We start from the raw sequence: 16,571 nt of genomic DNA, 5'->3' as shown, positions 1-16,571 counted from the left end.
CTTTGAAATGAAGTATCTCTGCACCAAGATACACTTGGTTATATACCAGATAAAAGTGAAGCCTTCTGCAGTTAAACTGGTGTAAGACTACAGGACCACCACCAGGAGCGGCTGCTGGGAGTGACTGAGACTGAGAAGCCTCAAGTACAAAATTCTCCATGGTGATGTCACAAATGTCATTAAGAGCCCCCCCCCCCCCCCCCCCCCCCATTTTCTTAGTATTAAGTCTGTCACCTGCTGGATGTCTGACTCTATGTTCTGACTTGCTTTGCTCCCCTCAGCTTTAATCCACTGCTAGAAAGATGAAAAATGCTGTGTTCTTATGGTGTGTCAGCCACTTGTGGAATATGCTAAATGTGCTGGGAAAATGTAGATTTCTGCTTTCTATAACAGCTAATAATTGTACTCTATAATACATGGGACCTTTATAGTGCATATAATATTTGGAATTCTCTATAATTTCTGTTGTCCTATATCACTCTAATGAAACAGAATTATGTGGCAGTCTAAATGAGGCTGAGACCGGGACAGTGACCAAATAAGTAGAATTCAAGCAGGGCAATGCTAAATTAATCCTACTAGTGTAAGAGAAATGGAGCTGGCATGATCTCTGACCCCCAGTGCTGTGCAGGAGGAACTGTAATAAACACTGTGGCAGTCTCTGCCTCCAGCCAGCCCCAAAATGCCAGGACCCTCACCCTGCACTGGGCTTCTGGGAAAAGCAAGCTCCCCCTTCCTATGGGCACATTCCCATGGCCAGCCAGAGATGGAAATGGAGTGTGCTAAATGCACCAGGTAATCTGGCATTTGAGCAGTCTCAATAATCAATATAAATAAATAGATTAATAAGATATAAAATATTAAACAACTACCTATCTTGGCTATCAGAAAAGTTTTTGTGTTTTGGGGTGTGTCTGTTAGGCACTGAGGAGCTCAGGGACTGTCACAGCCATTCAGAGAAAGGCAGGCAGGAGAACATTGTGCAGTGCAGTCAGCTCAGGGTATGTGTTGATGTTTCTACTGGTTTTGCTCTCTCTGCTTTAACTTGGCAAAAGTGCCAGGAGCCAGGCCTGTTTATGCATTTTTCAGCTGCTGGGTTTGTTTTCCTTACAAGAATCCAAGTGTTATTCAGCAAAATTTGTGTGAATTCCTCTATAAAATAAATGGATTCTATTAACCCTTCTCGTAAAGGACTGTGCTTCAAGGCAGGAAAGAGCACAGAAATGCAGAACAGTCCTTTATGGGAAGCAATAGTGGCATTTGACACAAACATGATAGAAAGGGTGTCCTTCCTCCATTGTGCTCAGGCTGTTGGTAAAATAACTGTAATACAATATTTTGTATTACAATATTTTGTAATACAATATTTTGTAATATCTGTAAACTGGCAGGACTTGTAAGGCAATAGCCAAATTTCAGAATAGCTGAAAAATTCTGGTACTCAGTAATTTTGTATTTGCAGAAAATGTGTTAACTAGTGAAGGCAACTTCTTTCCTCTCTTCTTTTAATCAGATTACACACTTTTTTCATTAAGTCACTAGGGTTTTTTGTTTTGTTTTTCACTTAACAAGTGTCAGAAAATTTAATTGATTTCTTTAAATTGCATTTTTTTATTGTTTGCTGGAGTGAATGGGAGTACTGAATCCCTATCAGTCCAATGAAAGACTGCAATGTCCATAGAACACTAAAACTGCCACAAGACTCAATCTCTAGCCCCCAGCTGTAGCAGTCTGTGGTGTCCCCAGAGAACCCCAGATGCCCTGGAGGTTCTGTACCATCAACTACCACACTGCTTTCCACCAGCCCTGTTTGTCACTGCCAATGTGTGCAGCAACACTTTCAGGACATGGCCCAAGTGGTGAGGAAGCTTTGCTATATTTTGGAACTTTCTCTTCTGTCTTTGTCCATCAGCTTTCTTTTCTCACCTTTCTGTAGCACACAAAAGAGGTTTCAGCTGCTGTGACCTGCAGAGTATACATGGCTTGTAAAACACCTTCCTCTTTGCAGCAATTGCATCACTTGAGCATGTCTTGATTTAACAGCAATAGGGAGGAAAAACCCAAGAGCCATGTGCAAGCAGGACATCTCAAACCAGCTAATGGCCGTGCCTGTAAATCCCAGTAAAACAAATACCGGCTCAATCACACTGCTATTGTGTTGAAAATAAGCTACAATTCTTAACCTTTACGGAAAGACATGATGACATGAGAGTTTTAACAATTGGGAAACTATTGAATTAGAGAGGAAAGCTGTTAATCTTCACTAAGAATTTAATTATTTGAGGACTCGGTAATGAAGAATGCTGCTGGATGTAATGGAATCTCTGTGTATACTATGACAAACTTCGCTTTCTGGGTTTCTCCCTTTTTTTACTGTAAAATGAAATTCCAAAAAGCAGTGACAAAACACCCAAACCAGGACAACATGGGAAGGAAATGTACCTTTCTAGGAGACACGTTCTCACATCAGCCATTTTAAAGAGAAAATTAAAAGACAGGACAGAGCATCAAAATTCTGCAGAGAAGGAGAAGACTGATCCTGGTGTCTCTGGAACTACCAAGTAAGTTTAAAAATGTGTCAAAAAGTTCCCAAACAACTATGATTATCCCCAACCAACCTATCATTTTCAAATCCAAGAAAATATTGCAGTAATGTACAGAGTTATTTAGGTACTGATTCCTTCCACTTTCTACTCATCACACCAATTTCATCACAGTTATAGGAGTATATAAAACCACTGCAAACCATGTAATCCAGTGCCACTTATTGTTATAGCATTTATAGCATTATGTCATATAGAAAAAGTATCAAAGACTAAATTAGCTAATTCAATCAAAGCTTTTCACTATAGGACTTGGTTAAATATAATTTGTGAGTTTATGGCTTCCTAGAGTTGCTACCTCCACCTTTTTACTTCTGTTTAGCTGTAAGCACAGGGGATTGAATGCTGGAAATTTTGGGACAGGGAGTGGAAGGGACATGCTGCTGTGATCCTGCTAGAGAGAAAAGGTTCTTAAAGCGATGCAGACTGTCGTGCAGAGATGGGCCAGCTCTCTGATGTACTCCAGAGAGATCTAAAACAGGTCCCATTATTAGGTCAGTTACCATTCCTTTGCCTGTGATTTACCAGGTATTGCCAATACCAACCATTTCTTCCCACTTTTAGCTCATCCCACTCCTTGCACTTACTCAGACCATGCTGAAAAATTCTTCTTTTCCCACTTAACATGTATCTGAGTTAGTTCAGAAACTGTTTATGACCTAAGCATTTTAGCACTGCAATTAAAATCACTGTCACTGATACTAGATGGGACTCCTTTAGCCTCCTGAATTGATTAGTTTCCAACAGACTAAAATCGTCCATTAGGGTAGATTTCATGTGCCAAACTGTCAGTCAGTTTCTGTGACTGTCACACACATCCTCCCACGGCCCGCCCTTCCTAGCGGCTGCTAAGTCGCATTAACATGCTATCAGATCATCACTCTCAGATTTTCACATTTCAGCAGCTGCTACTCTCTTCTTGTTAGTGAGTCTGCAGAGAAAATCTTTCAGACAAAATGGAACTGAGCCCTGTGGTTATTGTGACTGGAAGTATGCAGAATTGAAAGTGCCCGAGGGGAGCCTGCAGGTACCATGCACAGGTCTTTCAGAAGAAACATTTGTCATTAAAAATTGCTGCCCATGGGGGAAAAAAACCTGATCTCTGCTCCAAAGGTGCAATAGTTGTTATTTTGTCACATTTTTAGCATCAAAATTAAGCAGAGGCCAGTGTGAGAGACTCATTCAACCTCACTTATTTGTCATCCCACCTTGATGTAGTCAGCCATCCCCAGCATGCACTGTCAAGCCAGGCAGCCCAGTGCACTGCCAAAAGTGTTGAGGACAACATTTGTCACTGATGTCTTTCCACACAGATAATGCAAACTTGGTTCAGGTTCTGTACCACTGAATTCTTTAGAAGAGTTACGTAAGCATAAGATGAAAACAATAAGTTTGTAACACAACTGCTGTTGTATTACCCTGAAGATGGGCCCATTTGATGGACAGCTGGACTTTTGGTGTGCTGTTCTGCATACCCTTGTGTTGTCATATGACCTCAGGTGAGTGTCCTGAGCTGCCTGTGCCTCTTTTCATTATAAACAGAAATTAATGATACTTTTTTATCCCTGTAACTTTATTTACAATGATACCTACTGAAGAGATTAAAGCATGTATATCGGCAAGCATGATTATTAGTCTGTACCCTTACATTCTGTTAAGAATACCTGAGACCGACTTTATTATTAAATCTTTGGAACATTTTTATAGAACAAACCAAGTATGAATAAAGGAATAAACTGTATTTTTAAAATATTAAAAAATCTTTTACAATTACGTTCTAAGAAGGGCACCATGAAGGATCTTACATGGTATTTAAATCTTTCCTGATAAGTTTTGTGCTTCTTATGGCTTTCTCAGTTGGTCAATAACTTTCAGACCTTAAAATCCACTTAGAACACATATTCTCTAATGAAAGAACCTCTCAGATACATCTGAGCACATTTACTGTCCATTTGCTACTATACAATAATTGCAAACAGCAGCAGCCATCAACAATATGTGTTGAAAAAAGCTCAGGATGGAATAGTATCTTCATCACTGTGTTGAGTTGAAACAGAGACAGATTATCTGGTGATTGGGGCTTGGAATATTAATTAAACATCAAGGGTTTCAAATTAGAATCCCAGATGTTTGATCATTATGGTAATTCCCTGTTAACAGCACTCCCTGAAAGGCCTGAAAAACATTCCTCTAATTCTCCAGTGGTGAAAGGTTGAAGACCCTTAGGCTATAGAGCACTGAGCTCCGCTGCATCAATTACACAAGACATGGCCTTTTTAGCAGAGTGGAGCCATCCTATTTACTGAGCTTTCTGTTAAGGAGGCTTTCAAACAGCTCCGTGCTCTAGGTAGATAAGAACTTCCCTTTCTAACAGAGGCCTTTCCAAAAAGCACACTATTCCTTGCACAAGCTGCTTGCTCTGAATCAAGCCTCCACAGCAACTGTCTTTTCAGGGAGAGGTAGTGCCAGCATCTCCAGCACAGCTTTCCTGTCAACAGCACTGTCACTGAGAATGAGTCTTTTCCTCTGGACAGCCTGGCACAGGAGTCAGACCATCTCCTCTGGCTCTTGCTAAGGCAGCCCTTGCTCCAGCTGAACTGCCTCCCACAGGTGCTACACATGTAACCTTATCCTGAAAAGCTGGCATGAGTTCAGGTCATCCTCAGGAAATTATATGGAATGTTGCTAGTTTCCTTTCTGTACTCCTTGGGCATCTGTAGTACTACATTTTATAGAGACAACTTCTCCTGAGCCTGTGAACTAAACTGGCAACAATGTTTGCAGAGCCCATTGACAAGAATGCAGATGGTTCCTTTAACAGCACCAGCTCTGTTTGTCATAGTCAGCTCAGGAAGTGTGTTTGAAGATCTGCATGGAGAGCCAGCCTATTTACTACCACAACATGGTCCTCAAACATGTGACCTCCTCAGGGCATTCAGCAATTTGTGACTTGTCATAAATTATCTACCTAGGAGCAATGATAGCACCACTTTCACCTGGCAGTGATTTTTCTCTTACATCTCTCAGTACATGCTCCTACTAACACACAAATAAAACACAACTTCATACACATGCTCAAAGCAGCCCAAAGATTTTTCATCAAGCATGGAATCAGAGAAGGTAGCATGAGATCTAGACAAGATGAGATTAATCAGCTGAAGTTCAAGGACTCAGGTTATTGACTTATAAGCTTAGTCAAACTTGGTTAATCTGAAAATAATTTAAAGGGAAGGGGGATGTATTGCAGTATTTTTTATTCTTTACTAGATGTTCATTTTGCACAGCCTGATTAAGGATTTTCAGTCATTGCAGAGTACAGCTTCAGAGCAGATATACTGGACCAGTTGAAGACTCCCTTTTCCATTTAGTGGCAAGGATTATGTGCTACCTCAGGAAGTCCTCTACAGAAAGCTATTGTTACTCAACAAAAAACTCTTCTACAGCAGTCCTCAGGGCCAACGTATGGACTGTGGATGCAGACATTCTGTTTCAAATGAATGGAACATACAAGTTCCACAAAACCTATATAATCCACCCCACCGCTGTTAATTAATAAAAACACCTTACTATCTGTTTACTAACAAAATATAAATGCGTACTCAAAAGTATTTGCATTATTCACAAGGTTTCCTCTACAGGCATGAAGGTCTCTATTCCATACTCCAGTCAATTGCAGATGTTGCAGCAAGTAGCCTCTTTGTGGCAGCAGATTTCTATAAATCTTTTCCTCACAGAGTAGCTCAAAAAACAGATTCAGCCACAATCATACAGAGACAATATCATTCATCATGCCCTGGCCCCAACACCAGCTATTTTCACTTACCCATCAGCTTCCCTAATGTATGTTTTACTGCAACTCCATAATTCTGTTCAGGAAGTACTTAGACATGCTTCATTACTCAAGTTGATGGAAGAAAAGGAGGTTAGGACAACAACAATCTCAACAAAATCCATCCAGCTTTGAACATTAACATCTCTGGTTGTCAGAGTAGGAAGCATGCCCAGTTTCCCGGATTTTGCTGGGCCCCTCATTGATATTGACTGCAACCTTACCCAAAGTAATTTTTAAATCTCTTGCTGCAAGTAGCCTTGTGTTTTCGATGCCTGTCAACAGTCCAGCAAAACTAGGCTACATATATCATTAATTTATAGAGCCCAACCAAGCCCTGGGAATGAAGTGGAAACTGCCCTTTGACAGCACTGTACCCCTCCAGAACTGCAGAGCAAAAAGCTGATGCATCAGAATCAAGCTGGTTAGTTCTGTGTAACTGGAAATGGCAAACTTCCAGAACAGTTCTCCATTATTCCACATTGAAGGACCTTTCATGTCACCAGCTCAGGGCTGCCTAATTTCTGCAGTGTGTAGCTAAGTGGCCGTGGGCACTGTGATGGTGTTCTACTATTACTGACCACTGCAAATTAGAAGTTTTTTCCTTTCACCAGCCATTATTAGTTGGGCAACACCAAAGGAAGCAATTGGTTATATAAAGCTTCTCAGGAAGAAGAGACAATATTAATGGAATCCTCTGCTCAGATGCCCCGTCCACCTGACTCTTTCAAACCTTTGTCACAGAAGATGTGTGGAAGCTTATTTTTAATATCCTTCTAATGAGAATATTCATTTGCAATTTAGCACTAAATTAGATTTTATCACTGTTCAGCACTCTTTTTCTGTCTTGTCTGACACCTCTTTGGGAAAAAAGACATTGATTTGGATGATGGGATAAAAACAAAGCTGGCACTGGGTTCCAGGATATCATTCCCAGCTGTCAGTGTCAGGTCATGTACAGTAAGACCAGCCTCAGCAGTGAAATGCTATGCTGAAATATTCCAGGTACTTACTAGGAAATAACACAGACTGTGGACAAAATATTCCCAATGGCATTCACTTAATCTAGATTGAAGCTATAAAGTCTTCTCAACAATTATCACCCAGGTGATTGAAAAGCATTTCACTCAAGTAACTGTAATTTCAGGCAATTTTCAGGTATGGCTTATGAACTGAGATACTCTGTGCAGGTTTGGCTTCACCAACTATCTACTGGCAAATGAAGAGTCACTTTTGGCTTGCTTGGGCCTAATGCATGCAGTGATTCCCCAATTCTTTAGATCCACTGGGTCATTTAAATAATTGCCTACAGCATAATCCCAAGAAGCCTGCAATACAGAATTCTGTTATATACAGTGGGGAACAAATAGCATTTCTAATAGCAAAGTACAACTTTCACATTTCTGAAGAAATGTGGCAGCACACGCCACTTTGAATTGTTGATTTTGGCATTTAAAGCAGATGTCAGCTATTAGTTACAATTAAAAGTGCAAGAATGCACATTTCTAAACCGGACCTCTAAAGATAAGCTGTGCAGCACAGAGCCTCATTGCACAGGCTAAGAGATTTATTCCCATCCCCTAACCACCTACACCTCTTTAGACCCCCTGGGAGAGCAAAACAGGAGCATCTAAAACAAACATTAAGACATAAAATATATGAGTACAACACAACTATGCCTTTTTACAGGTTGATAGAAATTAAAAAACAAACGTAGGTGAGGTCTTAGGAAGCAACCTATAAAAACATTCTACCTTAACATGTCATACCTTCTGCTGCTAATTCTTTCCATCTTTCTTTGTTTGCTTGAATGATCTTCATCAAGTTGTCCTTGAAGGCCCTTAGATCTACAGTTGCTAGAGAATTTTCTGTGTGAGTCCCTCCATCACCCGTACTTTTAAACCCAGGTCGTCTTTGTGCTTCAGCATTGCTTACTGCTCCCAAACTATTTTGGCTGGACAAGGGAAAAAAACCCCAAATTACAAAAACAGTCAGGCAATTTTAATAATACACAAACAGTTCATGTCAATCAAGTTGCTTAGGAACTAACTTGAAAAAATAGTTTTTACCAGAGTGTGCCTAAGATACAAGATGTCTTGCTGACCATTTTTCAGGGAATTCTTGAAAAAAAAAAAAAAGTGACAACTGAAAAATACATTACTTGTAATCCAATTCTTAAAAGAATTTTTACGCAGACATTTTGGAGCAGCTTCTTAGCTGTGTTTTTGCATGATGAATGGTATCTTTGGCTCTCACAGGAAAGACATCTGATCATTATCTTTTGACCCATTTAAAAAAAAAGGAAGACATGTATAACAGGTAAGTTTTGCTTGAGCTAAAAAGTCTCTTCAAGTTACAAAGTTCCAAGTATAGACAAAGAAAGATGTGAGTGGCTTTAAAATTCACTAAATAGAGACTGCAGCTACATCTACAGGTGAGTAGAAGTGAAATTATCCATATATGTATATGGTGGAAAAGGTGGGGAAAAAAGAATGAATGCTCTTTTTTCTTAGAATTAAAAAATAAGACCTATTTCCAACCTTTTGCAGGTACTCATGTCTTAGTAGGTTTTGTTTACTCAACTTTGCTGCATGGTTTATCTCCTTGGTACCACAGACAGATGCTAATAGACATACAAATGGGTTTCCATTAATCAGAAAATAGTTGCAGTGAACATACCAATAAGAACTTCACAAGAAGAGTTAACTGTAATTTCCATGTGCTCCAGAGATGTTAAATGGGATAGAATGGAAAGAATAAACCACAATTCTGGTGTTTTCCAGGCACCATCTCATGGTGTCCATGCAGTAGCCTCTGTGCAATTCTCTGGCTCAGACTTTTCTGTATCGTGCTACAGGCTCTCCACTCCCCTCAAAACTGTGCCACTTGGTTCCATTCAAAGAAAAAATCCCTTTATCCTCCATCTCACATGAGGAAGTTTTGCTGGATCATAAGTGTTTTTTCATTTGCCCCTCAGTCATGAACATCAACCAAAACTGAAGCCTGAAGCTGCTAATCATTTGCAGCTGCTAATCACTCATTTGTGAAGGAATATGTAAACAAATGTGTTATCAATAATACCTTCGTTTAGCACTGTTTCCCCAAACACCAAGAACACTATCATAAATACCTACTTCTAGTAACTCCTACTTGCTTCTAGTAAGCAAAATCTAGGAAAGCACTAGGTTCACCCTTTTGTTACTGAAATCTAACTAATGACCAGCAAATAAAAAATTGCCTTGCAGAGTTATCACTTAGCAACCTCAGTGAAAGCTCAAATTACAGTTTTAAAATGAAATATGAATATGATAACAGAGGCAGTATTTGTAAAGGCAGTATCTGATTATTCAACAATGCTTTCAGCAAGAAGCCACTCAAGTTACACTCAAATTACACTGTTGCAGCTACTTTGTTATCGGTACAGGAATTTCAATAGCCTGTTGGAAAGATTATATTTAAAATGTAGAACTAAATTTCATGGTTTGTATGTGTTTTTTCTGATCATTATTGGGATTTTGCCTTTTTATATGTACAATTGTTCAGTCAATGGGGCAAAATAGGACATTGCAAATACAACGCAGCCCCACAGGGTGGCAATACCGCACAGCTGTTTGTTACCTCCCCAGCTCCAAATAACCGAGATCACTATGAGAATCACATTATTAGGATTACTATGTGAGCTTATGTTAGTTCAATAACAAAGCAGTGTATTCATACCTGGGGGTCCCAAATGCAGGACTTTCGGATTTTGTCGCTTCCTCTATAAGAGGCATAACAATTTTCTCCATTGAATCAGTAAGAAGAGAAAATGTTGGTTCTACTATGAAATCAATGAAGCCTAAAGAAGAAAAAGAGAGAAAATCAGGTTTTCTGTTTCCACAAGTCTCAAAACTAGAAATGAATACTTGCTTTTGAGCTGATTTTCTAACTGCAGTCCCAATTCAATATACTAGATACCGCTAGCATAATCTTGAAGAAAAAAGCACAGTTGAAACAAAAACCACCCGAAGCTGTATAGATACAAGTGGATATTAATAATTACAGCTTTTCATTCTTTGTCTTGTAAATTTTATGCACTGCTGAACACACCTACCATTTGAAATGAGTATTAATTATTGAATAGAAGGGAAGCTACTGTTGAGCCAAAGTGCTACAAGCCACGCTGTCTCTTTTACCATTCGGAGCTTCTTACCAAGGAGTTAATATTTCAAATTGCTGTTTATTATTCTGTGGAGGTAAAGTGTTATTTCACAGTGTGTAGGAGGGTTCTGTCAAATCAGTGAAGAGAACAAGTAATATCCTTCGGAGACAGCATTCATCCCACAGTTCTGAGATGTCAGCTCTGAACAATGTCTTTTACATTCTAAAGTGCTCATCATGGTATGGAATGACACAGTGAGAGAATGAAGCATTATTCTCTACTGAGCACTTAACAGAAAAAAATATGTTAAACATGAGCTAGCAATGGATTTCCAGATGTCTTCCTGCTCTAACCCATGCAACACAGCATGAAGATGAGCAACAGGGAGTCAGTCTATAATCCAGCTTCTCTCCTGCAGTAAATATGATGCTTAAGTACATTGGCTTCAAACTCCCAGTGAAATGGAACAAAGGATACAAAAAGTGAGTGACCCAGGGAGGCTTGACCCTCTGTAGTTTGACCCTGAGACACTGATAGGCTTACTTGCAGTCCAGAGGGCTGATTTATTAATTAGCTTTAAGTTGAGATGCATCTACAAACTGGTACTTTCAGATTATAATAGAGAGAGACTTGTGAGTTCTTAAGCAAGAGATAAGCAGTTTGAGGACATGATTTGCCAGACTCTAAAGTGTGTACAGTAGAAGCTGGGCTTATGTCCAGTATCTTGGTTAATCCCTCTCCTACCCCTCCCTCACATATGGTGAAATTACATCATGTTCTTTTGAGACCAGCATCATTTCTACTGCAAAAGCACAGGAGTTTGGAGAACAGGTAGGTGCAAAGAAATACCTTCCACATGATGGGATTTTGAACATTCAAAAGTCAAAATGGGTAAATGAAATGTCCCTGTGAATTTCCATACTCCTACACAGACAAAAAAGAGAAAAACACGTTTGTCATTACCTATTTGAGACTGAGCTACCAAAGTGGACTTGCGGTCACAAAGTGGGGAAAATTGAAGACCTAAAGCAGCCTCCTTGTCTCCCTGCAAACAACAATGTTTAATATTATAAGCATATATTTGATGGAGAGACAGAAAGACAAAGGAATCTGAATATTCTTAGTATTTGTTCAAGATGACTTAATTAATTCATATTCTTAAATAAAAACATGTCAGAGACAAATCTTCAAATTTTGATTAAGTGTCTAAATTCTGACTTTGGCACTTTTATGTAAAGAAGTTTACTGCAAGTTCTCCTCAGCAAGGCATCTGCCAATGAGATTTAAAAAATATGAAGTCCTTGTATTCATAATTTAGTTCTGCGGATCCAGATGTAATGGGACTAGAGATACTTCGACATGTTTGTAATAGTATGCCAAATGCTGAGTGCTTCCTTCTATTCCACTGGTTCATCCAGCATATAAATCTCCTTCAATGGATTTACTCATGTCAAGTGTATGAACCAACTTGAACTTGTTCTCACTAGCAGGCATGTCTCTCTGCTGCTGAAGCCACAAAAAATACAAATTCAGTTTCATGACAAGGATGATTTGTACAACCTAGCTCTGAAGTTTTTTCAGCACTCAGCAGATTAGAAGAGCCTTTTTTGTTGCAACAGTCTTAACAGGCAGGAGGGTGTATCTCCATTTTCAGCATGGTAGACCAACTGATTTACAAAACCTCAAAAGAAAAGAAAGACCAGTGGCACAAAAAGCAAACAAACAAACAAACCAAAAACAACAACAACAAAAAAAAACCTGAAGAGACATCTTTCAAAGGAGGTTATAATTGGTGTTGCTGGACAAACCTGGCTGCCAGAAGCACTGATATTACAGATATAGGAAAACCTAGCCTTGCAAGTCAAATAAACCTACATATTTGTCACGGAGAGTACTGTTGGATGATCATTCAGGGCAGAGCACTGCATGAACACACCATTCTCCCAAGGAAAACTGGGAAAACCTAAACTGGTGGATGAAGGGGGCAGTATTAACCTTCCTTAGTCTTTTTGTCATGTATCACTGAAGTATATTTGGGAAAGGTTAAGAACCCTAAAGGCAGTAAAAACAATGCAGCCACAGAAACAGATGCAACTCACAGATTGCATTTCATGTGAAACTGGAGAGCTTTATCACTAAGGTCATTACATTTTATACTGAAGTGTTAATAATTTTAACTCAGAGTGTGGAAGAACACATGAACAATTGCTACTAGGAGCAGTGGGAGTGGCATCTCCATGTAAATACAGGGGCCAGATTGCAATATCATATAAACTGGGGTAGTTCTAACTACCCCACTGGATTTTTTTTTTTTGTTTGTTTTCAAGTAGTTCTGAGTTATGAATTACTTTGCAATCAACATAATATCAATTAATACTTAAGTCATTTAAATCTAAGACTGTAAATTGTAATAATGGACACAAAACTGACATTTAAACCAGTTAGAATTTGATGAGATCTAAAAACAAGATACAAATCAAACAGTAAAAAAATTCTTTGTCCAGGCCACGGACTCACTTTTAAACTCTCTTTTAATGTCTCTGCATCCATTCAGACTGAGAGTAGAGTACTACAGGCACTGTGGTACTTCTTTGAGTTACTGGAACTATGTATTTCTTTACTTTTAAAGATTTGAGATGGGTGGCTGTTTTTCTATTTTAAACAAGTAGCTCAGATTTTCCTTGGTATTGCAATATACTTTCTGTAGCTTTTGCTATTAAACTTAAAGTGTTGTTGGGCTTTTTTTCCCCTGAAGTTAACACTGGTACCTATCTTAAACATTAGCTGGAGTTAACAAAGTTTTTGTCAAGGTGAATGTTCATTTTTTTGCTGGTGAGCTTTGAAAGCTGCTTGTGAAAGCATTGGATTTGCATCAGCTTCTTTCAGAATCTACTGCCTCTCCCATAAGGCACAGAAGTAGCTGAATCTTTAAAGAAAAGAAAAGGAAGAATTAAGGGGTTTCATATACATTTGGGCTACTTCATCTTGGTAGTCATGGATTTGGAAGTCCCAGAGATTTCTATCACACAGGCTCGGATCAACAGACCAGAGGATGCACAACAAGCCAGTGCATGCAGGGAGTAGGAGACCTGCTGTGTCTGCACTGCTCACTGCATTTATGTATGTGCTGACACTTCATCACATTTTAAAAAGTGCTGGAACTACTCCACATTGTCCTTAGCAGTACATGGAAAGAATTCTGTTTCTGATACACTCCTCTGCAGCCTGGAAGACTTTGGTATTTTTACTGCTGAGTTGCATGTTCCTTTTTACTTGCTATTGTTAAATGCCTTTTCGAGTTCTTGAGCAGCATTTTTGGGATCCAGTTACTTCTTCTAATGGATGGATAAAGGAATAACTAAACATTAGCTGGTCCTATCCATTCAGTGACCAGTGTGGTACTGTTTACTGCTAATGCTACCTCCACTCGGCTGGACACGTTGCCTCACTGTCCCAAGGGCCCTGTCTAGTCTGTCTATCTGTGTCTTAAATGTTATTACAGTTGGTCATTTTATGACTTTTTCTTGGGCAATCTGCTCCTCCTTTTCGCTCTCAAGTTCAAAATCCTCAAAATTTCCCTTGACAGAGGTAGACACAAACTCATGACTGCTCATTATTTCCATAAAAGTCAATCCATCCATTATTTATATTAAGGCACCAGCTCTCCAGTCTGCCTTCTCAGTGCAGTCCAGAGTCAAAGGATGCCCGATGCTCCCTACTGAGAATTCACATGAAGAATCCCCAGGACCTGAGCAGGAACCTTATATGGCAGATGGGTCTAACAACCTCATGGTTTAACATGCTTCCTTTCTTATTCTCTGGTCCCTTTTTCCAGCGTGACCCTTCTGATTTGAAAATGTCAACATATAGCAAAATTAAGACAACCAAGCTGAGAAAGACATTGAGTGTTCCCTGATTTAAAATCTGTGCACAACTCTAGAAATTGTCATACCTAAACTGGACTTTGATTATCAATTTTACTTCAATAACTGTTATGCTGACAATGTGCATGGTCACAAATATTGATTACAAAGAGAGTATTTTCCCGCTGGAGAAAGGCTTTTTTCTTTCACCTGCTGAGGTGAGTCAAAAAATGACAGCAGTGGCACCAACATCTCTTGGAATTCAGTACCTCACAGAAATAAAAAGGCTTTCACAATGGTATGTCTTCATTTTTGGTTTAGGGTATATGGTCACAGCATTAATACAATGGTACTGTCTAATCTCTGGCTTTGGATCAGGCTGTTATGAAAGCAACACCTTCAGATCTGTGTGGTATATGCATGGCAAATACTAGCAAGGAAAAGAAATAGAAGGGCTTTCTGAAATGAAGACAACTTTTTGCCTTCTTTGCTGAACATGAATTCTTCCTATTTTCTCTCATCCTACCCTTGTGGTGCTTCTTTATAATTCAAAGCATATATAAATCTCTGTCTACAGAATGAAAACAGCTTGACAAGTTATATTATAATTGAAAGGAAAAAAAAACCTACTACAACACTCATAATACTGATATCAGCTGAAATAGATGGAGAACTATAACCATTTTGTCTTATTCACACACATAAAAGTTGAATCAATGTCAGTGGTATGTATGAAGAATAAAGAATATATACTACTGACTATGCCTGTCAATCACAACCAACAGCAACCTTGCTGGCAGACTTAAGAAAATATTCAATCATGTAACCATTGCTTCTTGAACTAGATGTATTAAAGGATTTTAAAAATGGCACCTGTCGAAAAAATTCTTCCATCAGGGCCATGGTCCACCGGTAGTGCAGCTCCCAGGATTTTGCTGGATGGCTTATGTCTGCTGCATGTAGAATCAAAGACATGGCTTTGGCTTTGTCTACCCTGTCAATTCAAGGACATGCTCCAATTATCTCAAAACAAAGGCAACTATTTAAATTCTTTTCTTGAATATGAGCTCATTGAAAGGCTACAGATAATGAAGAGAATGGAAAACAACCTACCCCTGTGCCTGCTGCAGAGTGTGCCGCATTGTTTTAATTTGTTGGAAATGACCCGACATGTCTGTAGACAAGACCATCTCAATGACCAAGCTACGCAACTCCCTAAGAACAATTAAAAGCAAAATGACTGATTAAAATTCATTTATTCTCTGTTTGGTACATTTGTTTAAGCGGTATTTGTTAATTTATAACTTTCAAAACAACATCAAGGGTTTTATTACGTTTTTAAAAGCATTTAAATAAATTATTAACAACTTGAATATTGTATCCTAGAGGGATTCTGAGAAAGCAGTGTACCTCAGAAAATGTACTCTGCAGTCATTATTTCAGAGCCACACTATTTTGTAAATCCTATTTCCTAGTGCATAAACTAATATTACATGTAGTTCTCTCGCCCATTATAAGTCATTCCTTATTTTTTCCAGCAGTAGAGTATTCAAAAAACAAGTTGTTCTCTGGGCTTACCACCACACAACAGCATCCATTTTTACTGCACTCATGTTAGTGAAGAGTGTGCATAACACTAAGCCTAGGAAGAAGGCTGTGGAAACACTCAGAAAAGCAAGAGGTATTACATCTGAAATACTATCAACATTTCACCAATATAAGATCATTATGACTATCTACCTTTCAGTCCAAAAGTATTGTAATACCTATTTAATGAATCAGAACAAGTTTGGGATTAGTAATTTATCTCTGTCTTGGTGTTATGATTAGAGATGTTGGCTTGTCCATCTTTCTATTAAATCCATATGAAACTAAAAAAACATGAATAATGTAAGAAACTTTATTCTGATTGTAAATAAAAAAATGTAATTAATTTTATCAACAATAATTACTGGTTTAGAAAATTCTGTCTCCTTGATGTAGAAGGATCATATATAGGCCATGTAGGAGTCCAGTGGGTCTTTCTTTATACACTTTTTAAATGGCCTAGGAGGACAAGCGGTGCTTACATGTACATGGGGAATTTCCCACATTAAACCTTTCATTATGTACCGTATATCTTCATGACCACATTC

General features: G+C 38.8%; 1 protein-coding gene across 4 annotated transcripts in view; it reads right to left on the bottom strand.

Moving 5' to 3' along the window:
* PDE1A (phosphodiesterase 1A) overlaps positions 1 to 16,571 on the bottom strand; it is a 159,746-nt gene that overhangs the window by 11,727 nt on the left and 131,448 nt on the right. For all 4 annotated transcript variants that reach the window (XM_059475597.1, XM_059475595.1, XM_059475596.1 and 1 more), the window contains 5 exons: positions 15,550 to 15,651; positions 15,310 to 15,430; positions 11,537 to 11,618; positions 10,150 to 10,270; positions 8,202 to 8,386 (listed from right to left, as the gene is read on the bottom strand). In XM_059475597.1, the coding sequence (XP_059331580.1) occupies positions 8,202 to 8,386; positions 10,150 to 10,270; positions 11,537 to 11,618; positions 15,310 to 15,430; positions 15,550 to 15,651 (611 nt within the window). The remainder of the gene's footprint in view (positions 1 to 8,201; positions 8,387 to 10,149; positions 10,271 to 11,536; positions 11,619 to 15,309; positions 15,431 to 15,549; positions 15,652 to 16,571) is intronic.

This window comes from Ammospiza nelsoni, chromosome 7 (assembly GCF_027579445.1).
Source record: "Ammospiza nelsoni isolate bAmmNel1 chromosome 7, bAmmNel1.pri, whole genome shotgun sequence".
NCBI classification, from domain to species: domain Eukaryota; kingdom Metazoa; phylum Chordata; class Aves; order Passeriformes; family Passerellidae; genus Ammospiza; species Ammospiza nelsoni.
Note: the sequence above shows the minus strand (reverse complement) of the source record. Positions and strands in the feature narration are given on the sequence as shown.